At 57.4% G+C, this 23266-nt stretch overlaps 1 protein-coding gene across 2 annotated transcripts in view; it reads left to right on the plus strand.

Moving 5' to 3' along the window:
• The window catches only part of LRRC4B (leucine rich repeat containing 4B), a 43106-nt gene that overhangs the window by 3070 nt on the left and 16770 nt on the right, over window positions 1-23266 (plus strand). The window contains exons 1-2 of one of the 2 annotated variants that reach the window (XM_027515029.1): window positions 12542-12720; window positions 14876-15207. In XM_027515029.1, the coding sequence (XP_027370830.1) occupies window positions 14911-15207 (297 nt within the window). In that variant the 5' untranslated portion in view covers window positions 12542-12720; window positions 14876-14910. Of the gene's footprint in view, window positions 1-12541; window positions 12721-14875; window positions 15208-23266 lie in introns of those variants that run through there. The other variant, XM_027515030.1, reaches the window with a different exon arrangement.

Here is a 23266-nt window from a genome sequence, read left to right on the forward strand (position 1 = left end):
CAAGCAATCGCCCTCCAACCCACCCTGAAGTTAGGAGAGTGCCCGGGTGCCCCGAGTCAGAGAGCTCCGCGGAATTAAGACATCAGTTACTAGAGGGCCGTTGACGCATCTCTGGAAAATGGAGCCAGGGTCCAGCGCGCGCAAGCACACAGGCACCCAGGCCGGGTGGAGAGAGGCAGGTCTCCTGGCGGAAGCGGAAGCGCGGAAGTTTCAGCGTCTTCCGGTGTCTGCGCCTCCCCTCCCTACCCTCTTGACTCACCTGTCTCCTCTCCTTGGACGGAGGGGCTGGTCTCTATCGCACCCTCCCCCTCCTTCACACCCTCCGTGGCCTCCCTGGCTGCTCATCTGTCCCAAGGTGTCGCCTGGACCTCCTGTCTCCTATCCTGCACCTCCATGTCCCGTCCCTCCCCTCGGCTGACCCTTCACCTCCCCACTCCAGCCTAGGGCCTTCGGGTCCTAGCTCCTCTGTCTACCTTTGCCTCTATTTCCATTTCTCTTCACCCAGGCTTCCTGCACCCTTCTTCTTTTTCTTCCATGCACTCGCCCTCCCCACAACCCTGAGCAGTTACACTGGTGTCCTGAAGACCACGAGTCTTAATTCCCCCAGTACTTTCAAAGTGTTGAAAGTGTTGCCAACTTTTTTTTTAAATTAGCGATTTCACATAAAAAACTCATTCTCATCAGGAGAAAAAAAGTGTTTATATGTGGTGACTTGTAACTAGACATTGTGGTGCTTATTTTGCAAATAATGAATTATTATGCTGTGTGTTGTGGTTGTTAGTCGCTAAATCGTCTTTGACTCTTGCTACACCACGGACTGTAGTCTGCTAGGGTCCTCTGTCCCTGGGATTTCCCAGGCAAGGATACTGGGGTGGGTTGCCATTCCCTTCTCAAAGAGATCTTTCTGACCCAGAGATCGAACCCGTGTCTCCTGCTTGTCAGGTGGATTCTTTACCACTGAGCCACCTGGGAAGTCCATTGTGCTATACACTTAAAGCTAATATAATATAATATTCAATTATACCTCAAAAAGAAATAGCCAACTTATCAGGTTCTTTTGAATATTTCTCCCCCACCTCCTACCTCTGGGTATCAGTGGGCTGTGTTTGGGTGCCCTGAGGGCCAGCCCTCCCTACTCTTTTCTAATCTGCTTCATCCATCTGTCTTCGATGCTGCTGCTAAGTTGCTTCAGTCGTGTCCGACTCTGTGCGACCCCATAGACGGCAGCCCACCAGGCTCCCCCGTCCCTGGGATTCTCCAGGCAAGAACACTGGAGTGGGTTGCCATTTCCTTCTCCAGTGCATGAAAGTGAAAAGTGAAAGTGTAGTCGCTCAGTTGGGTCTGACTCTTAGCGACCCCATGGACTGCAGCCTACCAGGCTCCTCCGTCCATGGGATTTGCCAGGCAAGAGTACTGGAGTGGGGTGCCATTGCCTTCTCCATCTGTCTTCCCTACCCAGTGCTACAGTCAGCTGAGTTCTCCACCTCTGCTATTTTCTCTTCTCTCCCTCCAAGTGGCTCTTACCACCACCCCCCACATGCACTGTCTACACTTCTTCCCTTGGTTTTCTTCCAGAATTGGGGCTCTCTCTGCCTGTTCCTCTTGCTCCATCATTCTTTGGGGCAGTTTTGCCCCAGCTCTGAGCCTCCTTGGAGCCAGGGCCTGCCTCCCTGCCACACCAAGGGAGGGAAGACTCATAAGGCCACCAGGCTGCAGAGTACACACAAGTTCTCCATGGCCACAGCCCCTTGAGGTGTCTAGAGCCAGTGCTGCATGAAGCCACTGTGTTACAGCCCGTCCTTGGCTTACTGACAGCCAGGGTGGGCCCCAGACCCTACCCGTGTCCCCCGTGAGTCAGGTTGCAGCCCAAAGGCAGGGGTGGGCGTCCCTGTGTGTTGAAGGAAGGGCAGGTACACACTTGGAAGCTCACCGGTGCCAGTGCAGGTCTCAGAGGACATGAGGCTCGGTTCCAGGGGAGGAGGGGCTTCACTTGGCCTCATCTTGGAGTCAGGGTGACATGAGGTCCCCTTGGTGCCGTGACCGTGCCCAGCCCCACCATCAGTTGCTCCATCATCACCCTCGTCAGGGTGAAGGGAGAATGACCGTGTTTCCTCTCTGGCACGGTGTAGGAAGCCTCTTCATCTCTGACTTTAGAAACCCCCTCCTCTTTGCTAGGGAGAACCTCCTTTCCCTTCCCTTCCCAGTCCCTGAGAGTGGGGTGGCTCTGCCAGAGAGGGGGGTGGCGGGAGAGTTAACAGAGTGGCAGAATGCCCCCTTGTTGCCTGGAAACCTACATGCAACTGTTGTCAGGCAGGTGGAGGGGACAGGCTGCATCTGACACCTGAGAGATGGGCTGGTAGGGGCTTTGCAGGCGGCAGTCCATCCCAGGGGACAGCTGGGTTCCCCAAGAGAGCTGCAGAGAGTGAGAACACTGGGTCCTGGTCTGTGTGTGTGGAAGGGGGATTTGAGAAGCCTATGTGTGACTCAGATGGGGAGGAGAGAGGGAGCGAGGTGGGGCTGGTGCAGCGACCCAGGCAACCCCCTTCCTGTCTCCAATTGGGTCCCCCTGAACCCCTCAGCCCATACTCCTGTCAAAGTATTGAGCTTACACCCCAGAGCTCTTGTTCAAACACTGTGACAAGGGTCAGAAAGCAGTGGCAGCCCCAGCTCTCCCAGAGGGCCAACCCCAGGCAGTAAGTGTGGAGATCTGCCATCCACTTGTCTGGAACCCTCAAACACAGGGCTGGAGATAGTGATAAGAGCTGACATTCATTAGAACTTACTCTGGGCCAGGATCTGTGTGGGTCATTCCATGCGGATTCGTCCTGTTATCTCCTCTTGGGAGTCCTGGGAGGGAGGCATGATCATTGTCCCTAGTTTGACAAAAGGCTGTCAGAACTGAGGCTGGGAGAGATGAGGTCCTGTGCCCAAGATCACCAAGCCAACAATGGCAGGGCTGGGACCGCAAACCCAGGCGCTGGCCACCCTGTGGCTTGCCTGTCCCAGCTGAGACACTGCTTTCCAGGGGGGGAAACTGAGACCCAGAGAGGGCAACATGCTGGCCCATCAGGCCCCTGAGTGGCAATTAGGATTGTTAATAATAACGATAATGAGATTGTTAATAATAATCAATTCAAAAGGTTAGACTTCAAAGGAGACACTGGAGTTCTGGTAACTCACAGGTTCCTGGCCTCCCAATCTTGTTAATGCCCTTCAAACCCTAGAAGGGATAAGACATATCCTATCCCCTGGGGCCGATTGTCACAGATTACTTCCCTTGCCAAGGTGGGGGCATCCAGCTGAGCCTGGGCAGGGCACAGAGGCCCCTCAGGTGATTCTGTGGGCCTCCCAACCCAGTGATAAGAGGACATTTTTGATCCATTTAGAAATGCTGGATATACATATGGGGGGGTGGGTAGGGGATGGAGTCACAGTGAGAAAAAGATTTGTTCTTCTGACCCAGTAAGAATAAACAATAACAGTTATTAATTATTTACTAATAATAATACTGGAAAAGACCCTGAAGCTGGGAAAGATTGAGGACAGGAGGAGAAGGGGGTGACTGAGGGTGAGATGATTGGATGGCATCACTGACTCAATGGACATGAGTCTGAGCAAACTCCCGGAGATGGTGAAGGACAGGGAAGCCTGGTGTGCTGCAGCCCATGGGGTCACAGAGAGTCGGACACGACTGAGCGACTGAACAACAATGATGATTGTTACCACTACCACTGTGCCCAGCACTAGACAGGTCACCCTGAGTCCCCACCTGGGGGGCCGGAGGGGAACATGGCGAGAAAGCAGCGAGTCAGCGTAGACCCAGGCCTCCCTGACAGCCATGCTCTTCCCACTCTGACAGTGCGACGCTATCTAGGAGGAGAAGGATGGTCAGTCACAGAAGAGCTTTATTGAGACCTTTCTATGTGTCGGGCACTGCGCTCAGCCCATCACAGATACCATCACAGATATGGGACCACAGATTCCCCACCATCCAAGGAAGCTGATTAGCTATTTTTCCTCATCGTTAGCTATTTTCCTAAGTTCTAATGAAATAGCTCATTTCATGAGCTATTTTCCTCATCTTACAGAGAGCAAACTGAGGCCCTGAGAGGCAATGTCCCCTTTCCAAGGTCCCATGTCTAGTAAGTGTGACAATCGAGGTGCTAACCCAGATGTGCACCGCCCCCCACCCCCAGCACACCCTTAAACAGGGCAGGGGCAGCGGGAGGGTTCCTGTCCCATCCGGAAATGGAATGTGGGAGGGGACTGCACGTTTAGGGGGCCCTTGAGTACTTGCTGCAGGACCAGCATCCCTGGGAGATGCGGGATCTCCACCTCATCTTGGACCCACCGAATCAGAACGCACACTTTCACAAAGTCCCCAGTGGATCTGGATGCACTGATGTCTAAGGAATGTGCTCCTGCTCAAGGAGTTTTCAACTTCTGGTTACTGTTAGTAGAACCACCTCTTCTCTCTCCTCTTTTTTTAAAAAATGTAGTAGTTCTGCACACCCTGAGATGGAAAACAGAGGGCAACATCAGCCTTCCAGGGGACAGCAAGGGAAGCAAAGGGGAGGGAGGTCACACGCAGGCTGGCTCACACCAGGGCCCTCCCCACCTGCAAACTCACCCCCATGCACCCCTACGAAGCCTTGGCAGTGGCCACTGTTTTGAAAGCCATCAGTACCAGGCTAGGTCCTAGTTCTCTCCTGGGTAGATTCAATTCAACAGTGGTGTTAGCTCCTCCCCACCCCAACATCCAGAGTCACGGAGAGTATAGGGGGCCTGGAGGTTCGGCTTCCTTCCCTCTCTGGGCTCCTACCCAGGACCAGGCGGGGTCACGGGTACATTGAGGACTTGGGAATCTCACGGCGCCTCAGTATGCTCTTCTGTGAAGTGGGCCTCAGCAGAAGCCTGGCATGGAGTATAACAGGTGGAGCCAGCCTGGCTTGGGTGCCCTGCTCTCAATTAAGTTAGTTTCTCCAGCTTTGATCTTCTTCAGAGTCCTTCCAGAGCGCTGTGAGGCTGTCGGGCAAGGTGTCTGAGCAGGCCCAAGTCCTGGGGACTCAGAACTGGTTTCAAGTGAGACTGAGGCTGAACTGGGAGACACTGGGATGGCCGTACCACGCCGCCCAACACAGGAACCACCACGGTCACAGTCACGTGTGGCCATCGACATTTAGATTAATTTAAAGTGGGACTTCCTTGGTGATCCAGTGGTTAGGACTCCGCCCTTCCACTGCAAGGGTATGGGTTCGATCCTTGGAAGAGCTAGATCCCACATGCCACAGGATGCAGCCAAGAGAAAATTTTTTTCTAGATAAATTTTAAGTAAATCAGCAGTTCAATTCCTCAGTTGCACTCACCACGTGGCAAGTGCTCGAAGCCACACGTGCTGGTGACCACACCCAACAGCACAGAGAGAAGGTGCTGGGGGACAGTGACCCATTCAAATACTGAACTGGTCCCACACTGGCTGGCAAACAGCTGCTGCTCTTTCCTCATCCCCTGCCCTCCCAGCCTTTCTCATATGGTGCATGCTTGCATGCTAAGTCACTTCTGTCATGTCCGACTCTATGAGATCCTATGGACTGCAGCCTGCCAGGCTCCTCTCTCCATGGGGATACTCCAGGCAAGAATACTGGAGTGGGCTGCCATGCCCTCCTCCAGGGGGTATTCCCCACTCCCACCATGAGGGACTGAACCCCTGTATGTTATATCTCCTGCATTGGCAGGCAGGTTCCTTACCAATAGCACCACCTGGGAAGCCCCTGTCATAGGGTTCAGTTCAGATGAGTTCAGTCGCTCAATTGTGTCTGACTCTTTGCAACCCCATGAACCACAGCATGCCAGGTCTCCCTGTCCATCACCAACTCCCAGAGTCTACCCAAACTCATGTCTGTTGAGTCCATGATGCCATCCAACCATCTCATCCACTGTCGTCCCCTTCTCCTCCTGCCTTCAATCCCTCCCAGCATCAGGGTCTTTTCCAATGAGTCAGCTCTTCCCATCAGGTGGCCAAAGTATTGGAGTTTCAGCTTCACCGTCAGTCCTTCCAACGAATATTCAGGACTGATTTCCTTTAGGGTGGACTGGTTGGATCTCCTTGCAGTCCAAGGGACTCTCAAGAGTCTTTTCCAACACCACAGTTCAAAAGCATCAATTCTTCAGTGCTCAGCTTTCATAGGGTACCTGTTTTCAATTCCCATTTCTCAGATGAGGAAACAGAGGTGCAAGGTATGGTTCCCAGCAGAAAATTGGCAGCAGCCTGGGACTGGAGTGGGTTCGCGTCTTTCCCCACGCACCAGCCAGACTATGAGTCCCAGTTGACCCTTGCCCGTCATCTACTGGCCAGACCCCTTCCTGGGCCGCCTTGCTCCAGCTCCAGCTCCGAGCTGCTCTGTCACTGACATCCTGTGTTAGAGGAGGAAATGGGAGCCCAGAGAGGGGGAGGAGCTGGCCCAAGATAGCACAGCCAGCGACACAGAGCAGCCAGGCCCAGGGTCCCTCCACCAGTGCCTCCCGCAGTAAAGATTGGGGTTAGGAGGGTGTCTAGCCACCTCACCATTCTTCTCCCCTCTTCAACCTCTTTCCCTGCCCTCTCCACTTCCCTGGCTCTAAGAATTTGACCCCTGGATGGATCAGAAGACCCAGGCCTCTCCTCCTGCCTCATCAACTGCTTCTGCCACTGTTGCAAACTGGCAGTATCTTTTCCTTCTCCTCCTCTCCATCCCTGTGGTCCCCCTGCCCCAGCCTCATCCTCTCTCCCTGGACCTTTGACCCAGCTCACCCCTAGCCTCCAGTTTCTCCCAAGAGTCCACTCAGAGGGAACTTCCCAACCCAGAGCGGACCCCACGCTCCCCTGTCACAGCCTCCCAACCCCAGCGTCCACACCCCCACCTCTCAGCGGGCAGTGGAGGCAGGACGTCTTTGTAACGGAGCTGGACTCTGCAGATCCCCGGCTCCCACCCGCCTCTCTGGTCCCCAGGGCTTTGTACGAAGGGGGTCCCCACCCCACGCACCCGTCTTCACCCGTGAGCCTTGGCTCCTGCAGCTTTCAGCTTTGCCATCACCTCCTCCCGGCCAGAAGTGGTGCCCCTCAGAGACGCTCCAGGGCCTTCAACCCTGAGCTCATGCTCTCACTCAGCCCTTTGTGGGTCTCCCCTCTGGACCGCTAACTCCCCCAAAACAAAGGCAGGTTCCTCTGCACCTGAGGCCCCGCAGCCGGCAGGGAACCCAGCGGTAGGCAGCGCTCGCTGGCACCTCCATTCTGCGAGTGTGGAGAGGCTCTGTGGGTGCCCGGAGGGTCACAGGCATCCAGGATGCAGCTGGACAGAGGAACCCCCTGCCTGGGGAGCTCACCTCCTAGTGCGCAGACAGGCAATCAGCAGGACCAGTTGTGGTCCATCAGATAAGGGCGGGCCAACCGATGAGGGTTGTGAAGGGAAGGAGGTGAAGTGTAAGGGGTGGGATGGGGGGCGGAGGGCTGAGACACCCTCCCGGAGGTGGCATTGGAACAGGCCGGAATGGAGACAGAGGGAGACACGCAGACCTAAGGAGGCCCGCTTCAGGCAGAGGCAACAACAGGAGCCAAGGCCCAGAGGAGGGAACAAGCCTGGGATGTGGGCGGTACCTCGGGAGGTGGTGCGGAGCAGGAGCAGCCCCTCTGTAAATATCCCTCCAATGAATAGATGAAAGATCAAATAAATGACCCCGCCAGTGCGTCTCTGGGGGTGGGTGTTGGGGGAAGACAGGAAAATATAGGTTCCTTGACCCAGCAAGTCACCCCTCCCTAGCCTACCCCTGCCGAAGGGAGCTTGGGGCAGTCCTGAGCTGAGACCCCAAACTGTCCCCAGCAGCAATCGTGAGGGGTCTGGGCCGCCCTATTTCTAGGGTGATTCTAGCTCAAAAGTTAGGCGACTGTCAACTCCTGAGGCTTTGGGGGTGCTTTTATTTTAAAAGCATTCAGGACACGGACTGGCTCAGAGAGACACGCGTGTGAACTCGTTTCATCCAACTCTGAAGCCTGCCGGCACCCTCCCCCCTCCCCACCTTAACAGCTCTCGGCCCCCAGCAGGACAGACATCCAGAGAGGGAAGAGATCCTCTCTGCCAGGCTTTGATGTCTCTCCACCCTCCTGGCTCCAGGCTCCTCTCCCCCCGCCCCCACCCAGTCCCTCACAGTCGGGAAGTTCTTCTTTAGATCTAACCTCCATTCCTCTTGCTGTGACGGCAGTCAATTTCCTATCTCTTCTCTCACCTTCTGAACTTCCCCCAGGAAAAAAAATGAGTACACCCCGACAGGAATGCTCCCTGCTTCCCTTTTCTCCTTGCCCCGCCTCTCCTGGGCCCCTGAATTTCCCAGCTGCCGTCTGCTTGAATCCTCTTAGGCGCGATGCCCTGAGAGTTCTCAGGACTGGGGCTTGGGAGGATGGGGAAGCTGGTGAGGCCTGTGCCTCCATGCCTCCACTTTCCCCCTGGATCTCAGCTTCCTGTCTAGGTTCCTCTGTTCCCCTTGAAGCCTCTCCCTCTCCTTCCCCTGGTGCCTCAGACGGTAGAGAGTCCACCTGCAATGCAGGAGACCTGGGTTCGATCCCTGAGTCACAAGGAGCCCCTGGAGAGAAGAACGGCAACCCACTCCAGTATTCTTGCCCAGAGAATTCTGTGGACAGAGGAGTCTGGCGGCTACGGTCCATGGGGTTGCAAAGAGTCGAACACAACTGAGCGACTAGCACGTTTTCTGTCTTGCCACCTTGCCTTGGTCTCTGCTTCTCTGCTTCCTCGCTGACTCTGTGTCTGTCCCTTTGTGCTTCTCACACCTCTTCTCTCTGGGCCCTCTCGAAGCTCTGTGTCAGCTTTGTCTCTTGCACCACGTAGCGGTGGAGGATCCTAGTGTCAAGGCTTCTCCGGGGCGCTGGGGTGAGAGAGGCAGCACGGTGACCTGGCCCAGGGCTGGGGCTTGGGTTCCAGTCCCAACTGTCCTGCCTCCGGGCTCCATGACAATCGGCCGGTGCCTGCAGCCCTCAGGATCTGCTTCTCCATCTGGGAAATGGGCACAAGGACAATGACTTCCTCCTAGGGCCACAGGGAGAAGCCAGCAGCTCCAGGGGAGGGGGCCCCCCAGGTGGCACTAGGGGTAAAGAACCTGCCTGCCAGTGCAGGAGACATTAAGAGACGTGGGCTCGATCCCAGGGTCGGGAAGATCCTCTGGAGGAGGAAATGGCAACCCACTCCAGTATTCTTGCCTGGAGAATCCCCATGGACAGAGGAGCCTGGTGGGCTACAGTCCATAGGGTCGAAAAGAGTCGGACACAACTGAGTGGCTTAGCACACACACACCAGGTGACGGCGGGCAGCACTCAGTTGGCGCTGGGCCCATAGTGAAAGCTCACTGGAGCTCCCCGTCACTGTCACGGGTGCACCCTGGCCGTAGGGGACACAGAAGGCAGGTCACCTTTGAGCAGGTCCCCCAGGAGAATTGTCCCTGCTATCAGGACAAACTGGAAAGTCTGGAGCCCCTCAGCTCTGGGGAGGCTGACAGGGAGGGGCCCCGTCCCAGCTGTGTCTTTGGCCTTGAACAGGCGACTTTGCTTCTCTCTGCCTCACTTTTCCTGTCTGTGAAATGGGGGTAAGAGCAGTCCCCTGTCAGAGGGCCAATGGGAGAGCAATGGTAAATGCTAGCCAACCTGCCAGCACGGAGCCCAGTCCCTCTAATACTGACAGCTGACCAGAGCTGGGGTGTGAAGGTCTGGAACAAATGCAGGGAAGAACTGTCTTTAAAAGGAGCGAGGTGTTTGGCCCGAGGAGCCTGGGGGAAGCGGCTGGGAGAAATGAAGAAAACCCCAAGAAGTTGAGGTAAAGGGTAAGGGAGGGGCTGGAGAGCCGCTGGGACCCAGGGAAAGCCAGAGGGAGCCCTGGTGGGGAAGGCTGCAGGAAGGGCTTTGAGGGGGTCGCTAGGGCAACTGCTGCACTGAGGGGTCCCAACCTCAGTGACAAGCCACTGGGATCAACGGGTAGAGATCTTGCTGGGCCAGATACATGGCGGACATTCGTGCATGGTGGTGGCATTATTCAAGGAGATGCTGTGAGTCAGGCGTGTACCTCAGCCCTGAAGAGGGTTAGCCAGCACTCCTGTTGGCTGGTTTGGAGGGATGTATCTGGGGCCAGGTGTCCCCTTGGTGCACAGCGGTGTAGCCCACACAGGTGGCATCGGAGATGTGGCTCCCCTCAGATTGGCCTGTGTTTGGTGGGTGAACACAGCTGCCCTGGGGACCTTGGGTAGAGTATCTGGGAGCCGATCAGCCAGGTGGCACCACGGCGTGGGCACGGATGTCCAGCTGAAGGCGGTTGTGTTCATGGTATATGGATGTGCTGCCTCCACCAGGCTGGCCTCCCGGGATGGGAGGGAACGTAGGGATTCAGGACGTGTAGGGGATGAGCCTGAGATGTGCAGCTGGGAGTGCGTATCTGGGCTGAGTGTGCAGAGAGGGGCATCTCTGGGTGACGGTAGGAGGGAAGGCGTCTAAATGAGTCGGATAACTTACCTGCTGATGCCTCCACTCGGGGTTCATTGAGCACCTACCCTGTGCCAGGCGCCATCTAAGTGCCGGGAACCAGAGTGCACACATTAGACGCGGTCCCTGCCCTTGAGGAGCTTACACTCATGGGCTTGTTGTTCAGTCACTGCAGTCGTGTCCAACTCTTTGTGACCCCACGGACTGTAGTCCACCAGGCTCCTCTGTCCATAGGATTCTCCAGATAAGAATACTGGGAGTGGGTTGCCCAGATCCGGAAGCAGCAAGAAGTTACTGTGTCCCGAAGTGGTTGAGTGAGCAGGGGAGCATCAGAGGGTCTGCTTAACCTTGGTCAGGTTACACACACACACACCTACTCCCCGCCCCCCTCGACCCCCTCCACCCACCCAGACAGTATGTGAGGGCCGCTGAGCACTGGAGGGGCGGGACCCCTCAGACCACCTATGGGAATAGTCTGGGAGGGAGGGCGAGAGTCAGAGAGGGGAGACCAGTGAGGAGGCACCTCTGATCACCTAGGGGAGATGGTGGCGGGGATAAGAAGTGGTCAGATCTGCATTTACTGTCAAGAGAGAGCCATTTCCTGAGCCAGTCAGTCCCCCAGTGGCCCCGTGAGATAGATACTATTATTATCCCTGTCTCACCGCGTTTTTCTGCAGCTCAGAAAAATGAAGTCACTGGCCCGAGGTCACACAGCAAGTCCAGGACTCAAACCCAGACCCCCTGGTGCTTGATCTATCGTTTTCTACTACTGCTGCTTGACGGTGGGGCCTGGAGGGTGGCGGTAGCGTTTGTCAACATCTCTAAGGGCGTCTGCACATAGTAGGGACATGGGGGAAAAATCTGTTAGATGGATGGATTCATCGACTGATGGATGAGTAGAATGAACGGAAGAGGCTGCCCTGCCCATTTTGCAGAAGTGTATCAGGAGGCAGGTAGCTGGAAACAGCTGAGGTCCAGCGGGAGGGGACTGCATCTGCGGGTGGGTTTCTTTGTGATATGAGCAGGGGTTGGCCCTCCGGCTGAAGGACTGGGGTGACGTGGGCCCGGTTCGCTGGTATATTGGGGTGGAGGTCTGTGCCCATGTGATGGGGGGAGCGCCTGGGGGAGCTTCTGGGGTGCTGAGGGGAGCGCCTGCCTGCAGAGGAGCCCTAGCTAGGTTGTCTGCACTCTGGGGGGCAGGTGTGGGAGGGGGTGGTGTGGCCAGCGGTGGAGGGGGGCGGCCAGCGCCCGCCCGGCCTGGTTTTGCAGCCCTTGAGGTTGTCTGGACCACGAGGCCGGGCTTGGCACGGCCCAGAGCCCCCTTCCCCCACTTCCCCGGGCAGCCCAGCCTTCAACCTTCCTCCCCCGCTTCCCTCGACCTTCCCCGGCTGCCCAGAACCAATGGGTTAATTAGATAACAGAGCCTTTGATTAGCGGGGGAGGGGGAGGCCTCCGGCGCAAGGAAAGGGTGGGGGGTGGGGGGGCGGGCGAGGAGGAGGGAGGGGAGGCACCCGCCCCGCGCAGGAAGCGAGGAAGAAGATAGCGGGGAGGAGGGAGCCGAGGCGCACAGCTTGGCTCTGCACTGCCGTGTGACTAGAAATTGTAATCGCGGAGAAAGCGAGCGAGAGACAGACGGAGTCCGGCCGAGGGAGACCGAGACGGACGGACCGACGGACAGAGAATCTGACCGAGACGCGCTCCCCGACCGGCCTACGAGCGGGTGATGGGGGCGCAGCGAGAGTGAGGAGATGAGAAGGAGAGGGGGGCCCGGTGGTCCCAAGGGCAGCGAGACAGCGAGGGGGGCGCCTGAGGAGGGGGTTGGAGGGGGGCCCTGAAGAGGTGGACGGGGGACTGGAGGAGGCAGGGGGGTCAGGGAGAGAGCAGGGGGCCGGGGTCCCCAGGGGGAGACGGGAGGCGGACGGAGGTGGGGGCGGGGGTAGCCGACCGGAGGAGGCGAGCCGGGAGGGGAGGAGGAGACGGTTGCTGCAGTGGCCTAGACGAGCCTCCCGGGGAGGGGGGGGTGGGAAGGGCGACAGGTGAGGGGGGGGGCGCAGGGAGACCCAAGAAACCCCTGCGCCCCCCCCACCGCCACAACCTCGACTGGAAACCCTGGAGGACTGGGGAGGCAGAGCCCCCGGCGGCTGGAGGCATGCGGAGGGGGGGGCCTGGGGCGCAGGGAGCGGCCCAGCGGAAGCCGAGCCACTGGGGTGAGTGTCCCTCGCGGTGTGTGTCGGGGGCCGGGGGGCGGGGGCGACAAGCACGGAGAGATGGCGGAGGGCGAGGAAGGAGGGGAAGGAGGCCCAGGCGCCGCAGAAGCGGGTGGGGTGGCTGCGGGCTGGCAGCGGGCGAGATGGGCACCGAGGCGGCGGGGAGAGAGACGCAGCGGCGGTCTGGACCTGGGGTGGGCGCTACTGGGCTCCCACCGTCCGAGGGGCATCACGATCTGGGGGTTCCCCGGCCTTGAATCCTGGCCCCCTCGGGCTGCGCGGCCTCTAGGCTCGGTTCGGGGGCGGGGGGCAACGGAGAGGGAAGGGCGGGGGGCTGGCTTCTCACCAGTCTCGTGAGGTGGGGACGGGCATGGTGGGCGCAGGACGAGGACCGAGCAGGAGGGACGCGAGGACCCCATCGCCCTCGCAGCGCACACAGAGAGAGGCGCTCGCACCCCCCTAGCCCTCCGGGCAGAAAGATGAGTCTGGGGTGTAGACCCAGGACCAGCCCTCCCCCCACCCCACTCCACCCAGCCCCATCTCTATGTGTCTGTGTCTGTATCTCTCCGCTCTGTCTCTCTTGTCTAGCTGTTGCTCTTCCCCTCACACACGCGCGCAGGCACACGGACACACGCACATGCATTTTTTTTTTTTTTTTTTTTGATCCGAGTTACAATGATGTTGGAAACCGCGGGGGGCTGGAGCGTGTGCGCGTGCGTGCGCACGGAGTGCGGGGGTGAGCCGCCCCTGGTCCGCGGGTCTGGGAGCGCGAGGGCGCGCCCCGTCACCGCTGAGGGTGCGCGCGTTTGTGCAGACCGCACCCGCCCCCCATCCCCGGTCCCCCCGGACTCCCCAGCGTGGGAAACTCTCGGGTCAGCCGTGTTGAAGCAGAGCTCGCGGGCGTGGGCGCGCGTGTGTGTGTGTGCGCTTGGGATGGAGAGGCTGCTTGGAAGGGAGGGCCGGGCGCCCCAGGGATAAACCCTAGACCACAGTCCCCTTCTGCCACTACCCAGCCAGCCCCAGGCTCCTCAGTGGCCTCATCCGTCAATTGGGTATCCTCACAGCTTCCTCCCGAGGCTCCGGGGTAGCTTAAACAAGCGTGTGCAGTCTGGCGGAAGAAGGGGCTGACTCACAATTCCCAAGTTATTGTCGTTTTCACTGCGACCATCATGACTAGCCCATCTCCCTCTAGCCCGTCTCTCCTCCTATGGAGATGGGGGTGAGAGGACCTGACCCCACGCCGCCCCCTCCCCTCCCAGAGCTCCGGGTGGGAGTCCCCAGTCACCCAGCCCCTACCCCAGCAGCGGCTCAGCCTCATCCTGCGGCAGCCACTGGCACAGACCCACCAGCCGCCATCGTGGCCTCCAGCGCCTGCCACCCTGGGCCACCTCCTCCCCTGTCATCGCCGCCAGTCCCCTGCCTCCCCGCGGGCTTCCTCCCAGCCTCACCTGCCCACACCTGGCCCTTCTGCCCTTGCCTTGCCTGGCACCTCACCTTCTCCTTCAAGGTCCCCCTTTGAGTCTAACTTCAATCTTTCCAGCTGCTGCCAGGAGGGGCAAGGGAGACAGGAGCCCCGTGTGTGATGGTGGGTGAGGTGTCCGGGTCCCTGGGAAACCTGGCCTCTGCAAGCACTCCCTGGAAGGAGAAGTGGGGTGAGGGGGCATCCAGAGGCGCATGCAGGTGGCGAGGGGACTCTGGTGGATGCCGAGTCGGGCGCCAGATCCCAACTCTGACTTTCTCAGCTTGGCTCATCACCTTTTGCCTGTCACTTGTGTCTCATCTGTCTGTCACTCCATCTCCACCTATTGATATCCCTTTGTGAAATCACACAAGGAGCCAAGTTTTTAACCTGGGCTGCTGTCTCCACCTGTCGGCACATCCTCTCCCCCTAGACTCAGTTTTCTGTTCTGGGAAATGGGCATAAAGTCTTCCCAGCACGGAGATGGTGAGCTGAGGGCCAGCCCCTGCTGTCTGCCTCCCTCGGCCTGTTGGGCCCTCATCACCTGGGACCTGGGGTGGCCTCGCCCCCTTGGGTCCTGAGCCTTGTGTGGCAGTGGCAGCAGAAAGCTGTCTGGACTCAGGGGAGGAGCTGGGCTTCTGGAGCGGGCAGTCCCTTCCCTCACTGAGCCTCTTCTTTTCTTCCCCCATACCACAGCCCCCCGGCGCCCAGGCGGAGCATGAACATTGAGGATGGCGCGCGCCCGCGGCTCCCTGTGCCCCCCACTGCCGCCCGGTAGGATGTCCTGGCCCCATGGGGCCCTGCTGTTCCTCTGGCTCTTCTCCCCGCCCCTGGGGGCCGGTGGGGGCGGCATGGCCGTGACATCCGCTGCCGGAGGGGGCGCCCCGCCGGCCACCTCCTGCCCCGCGGCCTGCTCCTGCAGCAACCAGGCCAGTCGGGTGATCTGCACCAGGAGAGAGCTGGCCGAAGTTCCGGCCAGCATCCCTGTCAACACGCGGTACCTGAACCTGCAGGAGAACGGCATCCAGGTGAGCCAGGCTGCTGCCATCGTGGGGACCCTGGGGCAGGGGCGTGCATGGTGGCCGGGCGGCTGGTCCCTCCTCCCTGAGCCACCAGCTCTTCGAGCCCATCCTTCCGTCCCTTGGGCACTTCTCGGACGCCATGTGCATCCTCGTCCCTTGAGCCGAGGCTGTGTCTTAGGTTTTCTCAGCATGAGGCTCCTCCATGTGTCTGGGCTGCGGCAGAACCGCCTGCCTGCCTCCCACGGGAGCCACAGGTCGTGCTGGGGGTGACCCTTTGCTGAGGCCCCCCATGCCATCTGCACTGCTGTGCCCGCCGCCTGGGCACTGGTCACATGATGCTGGGCCTCAGTTTTTCCATCTGGGAAATGGGGATGATAAGAGCTCTGCCCGCAGGGCGGGTGCGAGGGCTGCTGGACTTCATACTTGTCAAGGGTGTAGACTTGCTCTGGCACGGGTAGCACTCATTCGCTTATGGTTCAGGGCTCCCGGGCCCAGGGAGTCTTTACGAGAGCCAAGCGTTGCCAGGTGCTGGCTCGTGCTGGAATGGGGCAGGTGCCATCCGATTATTATTGTGGTTAAGACAGGCCACCCAGGACGCTTTGGGGGCAGAGCTGCGCTGTTTTGAAGCAGGGTATCTCCTTCTCTGCTCTGTTGACTCTGGGGCTGGATCATCCTTGGTTAGGGGAGTCATCCTTGGTTGGAGGAAGTCATTCTTGGTTGGGGGAAGTCATTCTTGGTTGGGGGAAGTCACTCTTGGTTGGGGGAAGTCATCCTTGGTTGGGGAGTCATCCTTGGTTGGGGGAGTCATCCTTGGTTGGGGAGTCATCCTTGGTTGGGGGAGTCATCCTTGGTTGTGGGGGATCATCCTTGGTTGGGGGAGTCATCGTTGCTTGGAGCGGGGCATCCTGTGGGCTGTAGAATGTGGAGTGGCATCCCTGAGCACCAGAAGCCGGTAGCATCCCACCCTCCCCGCCCCGTCCCAACCATGTCTCCAGATGTCAGACATCCCTGGGGGACGGAGGGAATCCCCTTTGGTTGAGAACCACGGCGGGGGAGGGATTGTGTGGGTGTTTTTTTTTTTTTTGGCCATGAGGCATGTGGGATCTCCTCACCCATGGAACAAACTGTACCTCCTGTGTTGGAAGGCAAAGTCTTAACCCCTGGACCACCAGGGAAGCCCTGAGAACCACTGGGCTTGGTTGGTTTGTTTTTGGCTTTGCCCTGCGGCAGGGCAGGCAGGACCTTCCCCAACCAGGGATCAAACCCACGCCCCCTGGACCACCCGGGAAGTCAGAGACCCTCTCTTTCAAAGGCCTTTGGTCAATCCTCTGTCCCCATGCAGGCCTCTTCTATCCCAGCCTGTAGAGCCATGAGAGAAGAGGGGTCTGAGCTAAACATCTGCTCCCCACTGCACCTCCTGGCCTGACCCCAGGAAGGGGAGGGGGTCAGGGACCACCCCCATCTGACCATGTGAGGACTGGGGCCCCATGTGTGGGGCCAGAGAGCGGAACTCTTGGTGCTGCGGCGGGGTGGTCAGTGTCAAGAGAAATGCCAAAGGCCAGGCTGTCGCTTCCTGGGTGGCTGTGGGGATAGAAACCCCGATGCCAGAGTTGGCCGTCACCCAGCCCTGCTCCCACAGGACTATGTCCTACGCCCCCATCGCCCAGCCCTGCTCCTGCAGGACTGTGACCCCCCAGGCTCCAGGCCGCCTCCCCAGCCGCCTCCCCCAAGAGGTTCCCTTTCCCGCTCCTGATCTTGGAGTCTAGCTTCAGTCTCAGCCGCTCTGTCCAGCTCTCCCTTAAGTGGGTCCTCCATTCTCGCCCTTGTTCCCCTTGCCCCCTTGCCCTGTCCTCCGGCACCCCTGTGATGGCGCACCGATGCTGCCAGGCCCTTTCCTCTCCCTGGGCGGCTTCTACTCCAGGAGGGAAGGAAGGCACAGTCGACTGATGGCAGGCTGGGGGAGCTGGGAACTGGGAGCCTGAAGTGGGGAGGTGAGCACGTCAGGGATCCTGTCTGTGATGGAGCCACGGAGTACACGCCACAGAGGCCTCCCCGTGGTGGGAGCAGATTGCCATGGGGAGCTCGATGAAAAATTCCACCCCTCCAGCAGCTGCTGAGGGCATGTCCCCACCCAGGTGCCCCTACCCCCACCCCGCACAGGGCACTGACCTAGGACAGCCACCGAGCAGCACCATGCCCCAGCCTTGCCAGCTGCTAACTCCGCACACCCCGCCCATCCTCCCAGCAGCCTCCACGCAGGCCTGGCAGTACCCTCTGCCTGCTGTTCAGTTGCCGAGTCGTATCTGACTCTCTGCAACCCTGTGGACTTCAGCACGCCAGGCCTCCCTGGCCATCACCAGCTCCCGGAGCATGCTCAAACTCATGTCCATGGAGGCGGTGATGCCATCCAACCATCTCATCTTCTGTCATCCCCTTCTCCTTCCACCTTCAAGTCTTTCCCAGCATCAGGGTCTTTTCTAGTGAGTCGGCTCTCCGCATCAGGTGGCCACAGTCTTGGAGCCCTCTGCCTAAAATGCTCCAAAACCCCCTGGTCTCTGGAAAGAGTCCAGGCTCTTCTGCAACAACCGGTCACTCTCCCAGCCCTGAGAGGCTGCTCAGACCATCCCCTCGCCTGAACATGCCTCTCTTTGGGCCCTGAGGTCCCCCAGGCGAGCCTTCCCTCTGGATCCACAGCCCCTCAACATCCCTGGCCTTCCCCCTTAACGCTTCCATCATTGACTATCACCTGGTCGTCTTCCACGAGGGAGGCTGTAGTGTAGGTACTTGGGACACATCAGTGAGCAAAACCGACAGCCAGATGCTCCCTCCTAGCACCCGCATTCCAGGCCTCTGTCTAAAAGGAAATGTGTGTGCGTGCGAAGTAGCTTCAGGCATGTCCGATTCTTTGCGACGCCATGGACTGCAGCCTGCCAGGCTCCTCTGTCCATGGGATTCTCCAGGCACAAATACTGGAGTGGGTTGCCAAGCCCTCCTCCAGGGGATCTTCTCAACCCAGGAATCAAACCCACATCTCTTACATCTTCTGCATTGGCAGGCGGTTCTTTACCACTAGTACCACCTAGGAAGCCCAGGAGGAAATGTGCTTTGTGTTAAAGATGTTAAGGGCTGTGGGTAAGGAGGCTGGATGGGGGTGAGGGGGTGGTGGCTGCAGCTTTATAGGCACAGGGGTCAGGGCGGCCTCATGGAGAAGGTGACATTTGAGCAAATGTTTGTTTTCAGTTGTTTTGTTTGGCTGAGCTGTAGGGCTTGTGGGATCTTAGTTCTCTGACCAGGGATGGAACCTGAGCCCCCTCCAGTGGAAGCGTGGTGTCCTAACTGCTGAACCGGCAGGGAATTCCTTGAGCACATGTTTGGAGGAGGTGATGGTGGGAGCCTTGCGGGGGCGTTCTGGGCAGGGAGCAGCAGGTGCAAAGGCCCTGGGGTGGAGCCTACCTGGTGTGTAGGAAAAACAGCCAGGAGACTGGCGTGGCCAGAGCGGAGTGAGCCACAAGAAGAGGGCGGGGGGTGAGGACAGAGAGCGGACAAAGGGGTCGCGTGGTCATGGTGAGCGCTTGGCTCTTCTCTGCCGGAGACAGGAGCCAGGGGAGGCTCTGAGCAGAGGACGTATGGGCCCTGACTTGGGTTTCTCTCTGGCCAAGGTGTGGGGACCCCAGAGGCAAGAGTGATGGCAGGCAGGCCTGTTCCGAGGCTGGTGCAGAGCTCAGGAGAGACAGGTTGGTGGCCCAGCACACTCCTGGACTGGTTGTGGTGGTAGTAGAGAGAAGCGGACAGATGCTGGGTCTGTTTGGAAGGTGGAGACCACAGAATTTTTCAGCCAAGTGGATCTGGGAAAAGCGGGGGAGAGGATGACTTTGTAGGTTTGAGTGGATCCCTTGGTTGGACTTGCCTGCTCACGTGTCTGTCACCCCCTCTCCCAGGCCCTGGCCACCAAACCATGTAACTCACACCCCTGTCAGATTATACATATATGAATTTATTACAAAAGTCATGCAAAGGTCTACAGCATCCATGGATTGCATATATTATAAAGCTTACACAAAAATGGCTACCGTTAAAGGATGGTGTTCATGTGTGCTCAGTCACATCCAACTCTTTTGTGACCCTAGCATGGACTGCAGCCCACCAGGCTCCTCTGTGCATGGGATTCTCCATGCAAGAATACTGGTGTGGGTTGCCATTTCCTTCTCCAGGGGGATCTTCCCAATCCAGGGCTCGAACCCTCACCTCCTGCATTGGCAGGCGGATTCTTTACCACACAGCCACCTGAGAAGCCCATTAAAGGGTGGAAGGCATGTCTGTTTGTTTTTTTTTTTTTTTTTTTGGCTGAGCCATGTGTCATGTGGGATCTTAGTTCCCTGACCAGGGATCGAACCCACACCCCCTGCAGTGGAAGCTTGGAGTCTTAACCACTGGACCACTAGGGAAGTCCCCAAGAATGGCAGGCATGTCTTGAAATCCTAACACTTTCATGTCTCACCCCTGGAGGTTCTTGTACCCCCTGCTCTGAAGAGCACTAACCCCTGACCCCAAACCGCATGTTCCCTGAGGTCAGGAAATGTCCAGTCCACAAAAGCAGATGATTTGAAACGTTTGGTGGAATCGTACACCCTCGGTGGACACAGGCAGATAGCAGGAGAAGTGAGATCACCTTAATTACCAAATAGCTTTTTAATTATTCAGATTTTAAAAACTGAAATAACTCACCCTTAGTCCCACCACCTAGATATAAATAACTACTGTTTACATTTTATTTTAAAGCCTTCCTGGGTCTTTTCTGTGTCTATGTAAATGTGGTTTTAAATTATTTATTCTAGAAGAAACACAAATTAATTTAGGAAAACTAGGAAAGATATCTAAGTAAGAACACAGGGACAAAAGTCAAGTGTCATCCGACAACCACAGGTAACTGCCATTAACACGTGGTGTCTTTTCATTCAGAGGCTCAGCACGTGCCCCTCCCTGCGTAGGACAGGTTCAGGTCTCTAAAGAGAGATTTTGCTCTTATTTTTTAAAAGGAAAAATGGAATCACCCCATTTCATACTGGTTTGCAACTGACTTTGGGCACCTAGGAGTCTAACCCTGAACATCTTTCTCCCTGATTCTGATACTTGTCTACTGTACGTTTGAGTCACGTCCGATTCTTCGACCCCGTGGACTGTAGCCCTCCTGGCTCCTCTGTCTATTACTTGTATTTTAACCACCATATTGGATTCCCATTCGTGGGCACCGGGTTGATTAACTCGTCCCTTCTTACTTCCAATGTTTTAACTGATGTAAGCAACACTGCAGTGAACATCCTCAGTGCTTGCTCTTTGTACCATTCTGGATTCTGCCTTGGGATAAATCCCTAGAAGTGGGATGGTCAGGTCGGAGGCTGTGACCTCCCCAAACACACATGCACACACCCGAGGCCTGGCCCCCTAGAGGTGGCCGGGGTTGGGAGATTCAAGAGCCACCCCCCACCCCCGCTTGTCCGTGGTCACCTGCTTGTCATCTGGGCTCCCAGCCAGATGGTCACCTCCCTGAGGGCAGGGACTTCCCCGGCTCCCTTCTGCTTCCCCAGCACCCAGATCAGAGCCTGGCACACACTAGGTGCTCAGCAGGTGTTTGTCTGAAGATAGAAGGCCAGCCCCAGGGGACCCTCTGTGAGCTGTAGCAAGTCAGTCCTGCAGCCCCCTGCCCTGAGAACTGGGCGCAGCCCTCAGGTCCAGTTACCCGTTCCCACTTGCCCCAGCCTGCGGTCCAGCGAGGGCGAGAACCACACCGGGAGCGCAGTGCCCATGTAGCCAGGCCCTCGGAGATGCTTTTTGGCAAAGCCCTAGGGACTCGCCTTCCCTCAGCCCCGATGCCACTCAGGCCGGGCGCATGCCCACCCTGGCCGGCTCAGGGATACCTCTGCTCCCCCGGATCCTCTTCCAGGTAGAAGCCATGCCTCTGAGTGGAGCTCAGCCAGCTCACCCCTTCCCAGCCCCAGCCGGCGGGGCGGGGGTCCTCCCTGGAACCACTCCCTCAGTCACAGCCTCGACCTCCTCTCCTCATCCCCTCTCTGCTCCCCTCCCCACCCCCACCAGAGCCGACCATCCGCGTGTGTTTACTCTGGATCTTTCTGCTTGTGTACGTTCTTGCAAAATGCTTATTGTTGCTTTGTGTGCATGCGTTGTTAATTTATGTAAATGAAGCTGCGTTATAGACGGCTTCCTTTGTCTCACTGTTTTCACCAGGCCTGGGTGGTTAAGAGCCTTCCACGTCGCTCTGTGTGTGTGTGTGTGTCTCTGTGTGTATACTCGGTTGCTTTAACTGCTGCAGAATTTCCTTGGTGGCCCCCCCAACCATTCCCCCCAGCCCCCAGGAAGCTTCAAGCTGTCCCCACCACAAGCCCTCCCTCAGGAGCCCCTTGGGGGCTGTGGCGGGATCATGTCTTCGGAATGCACGCCAGGGGGATTCAGAGGACATGATGCACTTGACCTCACAGAGTACGCTGACCCGCTCAGGCTTCTGGGGGCTGCCCTGGTCCCTCTGGGGGCCCACCATGAGGTCCTCTGGGCAACGTGTTTGGAGTCACTTGCCTGGGAAATACGCTTCCATCCTAAGGAGACACTCAGAGTTGTGCTGAAGGCTGGGTGGCCCAACAGCCAAAACACAGAAGCAGCCTGGGCTCCCAGTGATCAGACATCAGTTCAGTGAATCACTGAGCATCCTAACGACGGAATATCCACGCACCGATTTAAAATGGAGTTTCAGGGGCTTCCCTGGTGGCCCAGCAGTAAAGAATCCGCCTTGCAAGGCAGAGGACGTGGGTTCGATCCCTGTTCGGGGAACTAAGATCGCATATGCAGTGGAGCAACTAAACGCAAGCGTTGCCACTACTAAAGCCTGCACACTCCAGAGCCTTCACACAACTGCATAGTCCATGTGCCGTATCAGAAGATCCTTCATGCGCAACTAAGACCCAACAGTGAGCTCCTGGAGCTGGTGATGGACAGGGAGGCCCGGCGTGCTGCTACCCATGGGGTCGCAAAGAGTCGGACACGACTGAGCGACTGAACTGAACTGAAGACCCAACAGAGCCACATAAATTAATAAAAGTTTAAAATGGAGTTTCGAAGACTACTGAAGGACACTGGGAAATGCTCAGAAGATCATATTGAACTTTTCAAAGAATGCAAGTAGTATGTCCAGCGTGTCTTTAAAATTTAATTTAAAATTAAAACAAAATCCAGGGACCACCCAGATGTATTAACAGTGCCTGTTTTTTTTTTTTTTTTTGGCCATGCTGCAGCTTGTGAGATCTCAGCTCCCCAAACAGGGAGCGGCCCCGGGCTCACAACTGTAAAAGCACTGAGTCTTAACCACTGGATTGCCAGGGAATCCCTTTAATTTCTTCTTGATGTCTTCTTCATTCTCTAAATTTTCTACAGTGAGGGCATTTAATACTTTTTGTATCCGGGAAAAAAATGAACTTAAAAAATAACAAGTACAGGGCTTTCCTGGTGGTTCAGTGGTTAAGAATCCGCCTGCCCATGCAGGAGACTCGGGTTCGATCCCTGGTCCGGGAAGATCCCACACGCCTTGGAGCAACTAAGCCGGTGCGCCACAACTACTGAGCCTGTGCTCTAGATCCCGGGAGCTGCAACTACTGAGCCCTTCTGCCTAGAGCCCGTGCTCCGCAACAAGAGAAGTCACCGCAAGGAGAAGCCCAAGCACCACACCTGGAATGTAGCCCCCGCTGCCAGCAACTAGAGAAGAATCCAGGCAGCAACCAAGACCCAGCAGAGCCCAAAATATATACAGCTGTTAAAAACAAAAATGAGTAGAAAATGTTGCACAAGCCGAAGTAAAAAGTCTACACTGGGATTTTCTCACCTTTCCCTGAAGAAGGGAGAAAGAACTAGAGTTTGTGGAAGATTTGCCCCAACTTGTTTGTTCCTGTAACAGTGGGATTGCGCCCATCTGATGGGTGCGGGAGCAGGGGCGCGGGCGGCTTGTGCCCCTGCTCGTCCAAGGTCACCCAAATTGTGGTGACCCCGACAGCTTGTCCTGGGT

The sequence above is a fragment of the Bos indicus x Bos taurus genome, chromosome 18 (genome assembly GCF_003369695.1).
Source record: "Bos indicus x Bos taurus breed Angus x Brahman F1 hybrid chromosome 18, Bos_hybrid_MaternalHap_v2.0, whole genome shotgun sequence".
NCBI classification, from domain to species: Eukaryota; Metazoa; Chordata; class Mammalia; order Artiodactyla; family Bovidae; genus Bos; species Bos indicus x Bos taurus.